This window comes from Strongyloides ratti, scaffold srae_scaffold0000090 (assembly GCF_001040885.1).
Source record: "Strongyloides ratti genome assembly S_ratti_ED321, scaffold srae_scaffold0000090".
Taxonomy (NCBI): domain Eukaryota; kingdom Metazoa; phylum Nematoda; class Chromadorea; order Rhabditida; family Strongyloididae; genus Strongyloides; species Strongyloides ratti.
The window spans coordinates 1-1,671 of NW_020171608.1; the positions used below are offsets into that span (position 1 = coordinate 1).

The 1,671-nt window shown below is 26.1% G+C and overlaps 2 protein-coding genes across 2 annotated transcripts; both read left to right on the forward strand.

Annotated features, from left to right (window-relative positions):
- Window positions 1–625: 625 nt before the first annotated feature.
- On the forward strand, window positions 626–913 carry SRAE_0000081900 (Helitron helicase-like domain-containing protein; the record flags this gene model as incomplete). Its single annotated transcript, XM_024646771.1, has 1 exon — window positions 626–913. One exon carries the CDS (start codon window positions 626–628, stop codon window positions 911–913), a length of 288 nt encoding a protein of 95 aa, XP_024500916.1.
- A 3-nt stretch (window positions 914–916) lies between these two features.
- On the forward strand, window positions 917–1,671 carry SRAE_0000082000 (Hypothetical protein; the record flags this gene model as incomplete). The annotated part of the gene is made up of 1 exon (XM_024646772.1): window positions 917–1,671. A coding segment is annotated over one exon (755 nt), but the record flags the coding sequence as incomplete, so codon positions are not given.

Genomic DNA, 1,671 nt, shown 5'->3' on the forward strand with positions numbered 1-1,671 from the left:
AATGAATTAAATATTATTAAAAACCATATACGAAATTTTATGCTAAAGCAGCCTATAGCAAAGGAATATAGACGATTTATAGACTTTTTTAAACAACATGAAAAGGATAAAGAATTTGAAAAGAAAGATTTTCAATTTTGAATCGTTAGACCAGGATCTAATGACAACAGAAATGAGGCTGTTCCATTAGATCCTGATGAAATTACTTTCATATATGATTCAGCAGACGGCAATGTACTAAAAATAGATATTCTACTATTATATTCACCAAATAGTTCTAATGATAATACATCTAAAGAAAAATTAAGAACAATTGATAAAAATCATCCTCTCATAGATGTACTAACATATTCAGTATTATTTCCAAAGGGAAAGAAAACATATGATGCAACTAAAAGAAAAAATAATTTACTAACATATCCCAGTCGCCGGGAATTTATTAGGTATAATTTATATACAAGAAATGATGATACTATTTTATTAAAATCCTCAAGATTACTTCAACAATATATAATTAACTATTACGTAAGAATAGAAAATTATATTACAGAATATGCAAGAAAATTAAATAAAAATAGATATGAACTACAAAAAGAATTTGGCAATGTAAGGGACAATGTAATTGATGTTGGTTATTGAAGAAAGTGAAGAAAATATAAATATAGAAGATGTATTTAATCCTGGTTCTGAAGAAAAGACATCTTCTCGAATTTTAAAATCTTTAACAGGTAGGTCAAAATGGTATAAATTTAAAGAACAGAATGCCTTAGCTGTACAAAGACATTTTGGAAAGCCACATTTATTTATAACATTTACGTGTAATCCAAAATGGCCAGAAATAATAAATTCATTACCAAAAGGATTCAAAGCAACTGATAGACCAGACATTGTTGTTAGAGTATTTTCATTATAACTTATGGAATTAATAACAATGTTACGGCATGGTCTTTTTGGAGAAGAAGAATATTTATTCTACTCCGTTGAAGTGCAAAAAAGAGGCCTTCCTCATGCACATATACTTCTTCGTATAAAAAATTTTGAAAAAAGCACTTCAACAATTGACAAAATAATTTGTGCAGAATTACCAGATCCTAAAAATGACAAAGTTTTATATGGTATTGTTGTAAAGAATATGCTCCATCAAAATTGTGAAAAGATGAAAGAAAATTCTGCATGTTGGAATTTGTCAAAAAATAAATGTTCAAAAAATTTTCCAAAAAAATTTGTCAAAGAGACATATATAGATAAAGTAAATGGTAAAGTACATTATAAAAGAAAAGATAATAGAAGTGAAAATATTATTCTATTAGATAAAAGAAAAATTGACAATAGTTATGTCGTTCCATACAATCCAATATTATTAAAATATTTTGATGCTCATATCAATGTTGAAATTGTTAATCAAGTATTGGCAGTCGGTTATTTATTCAAATATTTTGTTAAAGATGGTGAAACAAACAAGGTTAATGTTGAAATGTTATATAATGATAATAATAAAGATGAGGTATCAGCATATCAAAAAGTAAGATGTGTTGGACCAACTGATGCTACATGGAAAATATTTGAATATCCAATTGTATGCAATACTGTAACTGTTGAAGTTTTATATATACATGAAAAACCAAAAAATGAAAATAGTAGAATATATTTAAATTATTTAAATGAGGACAA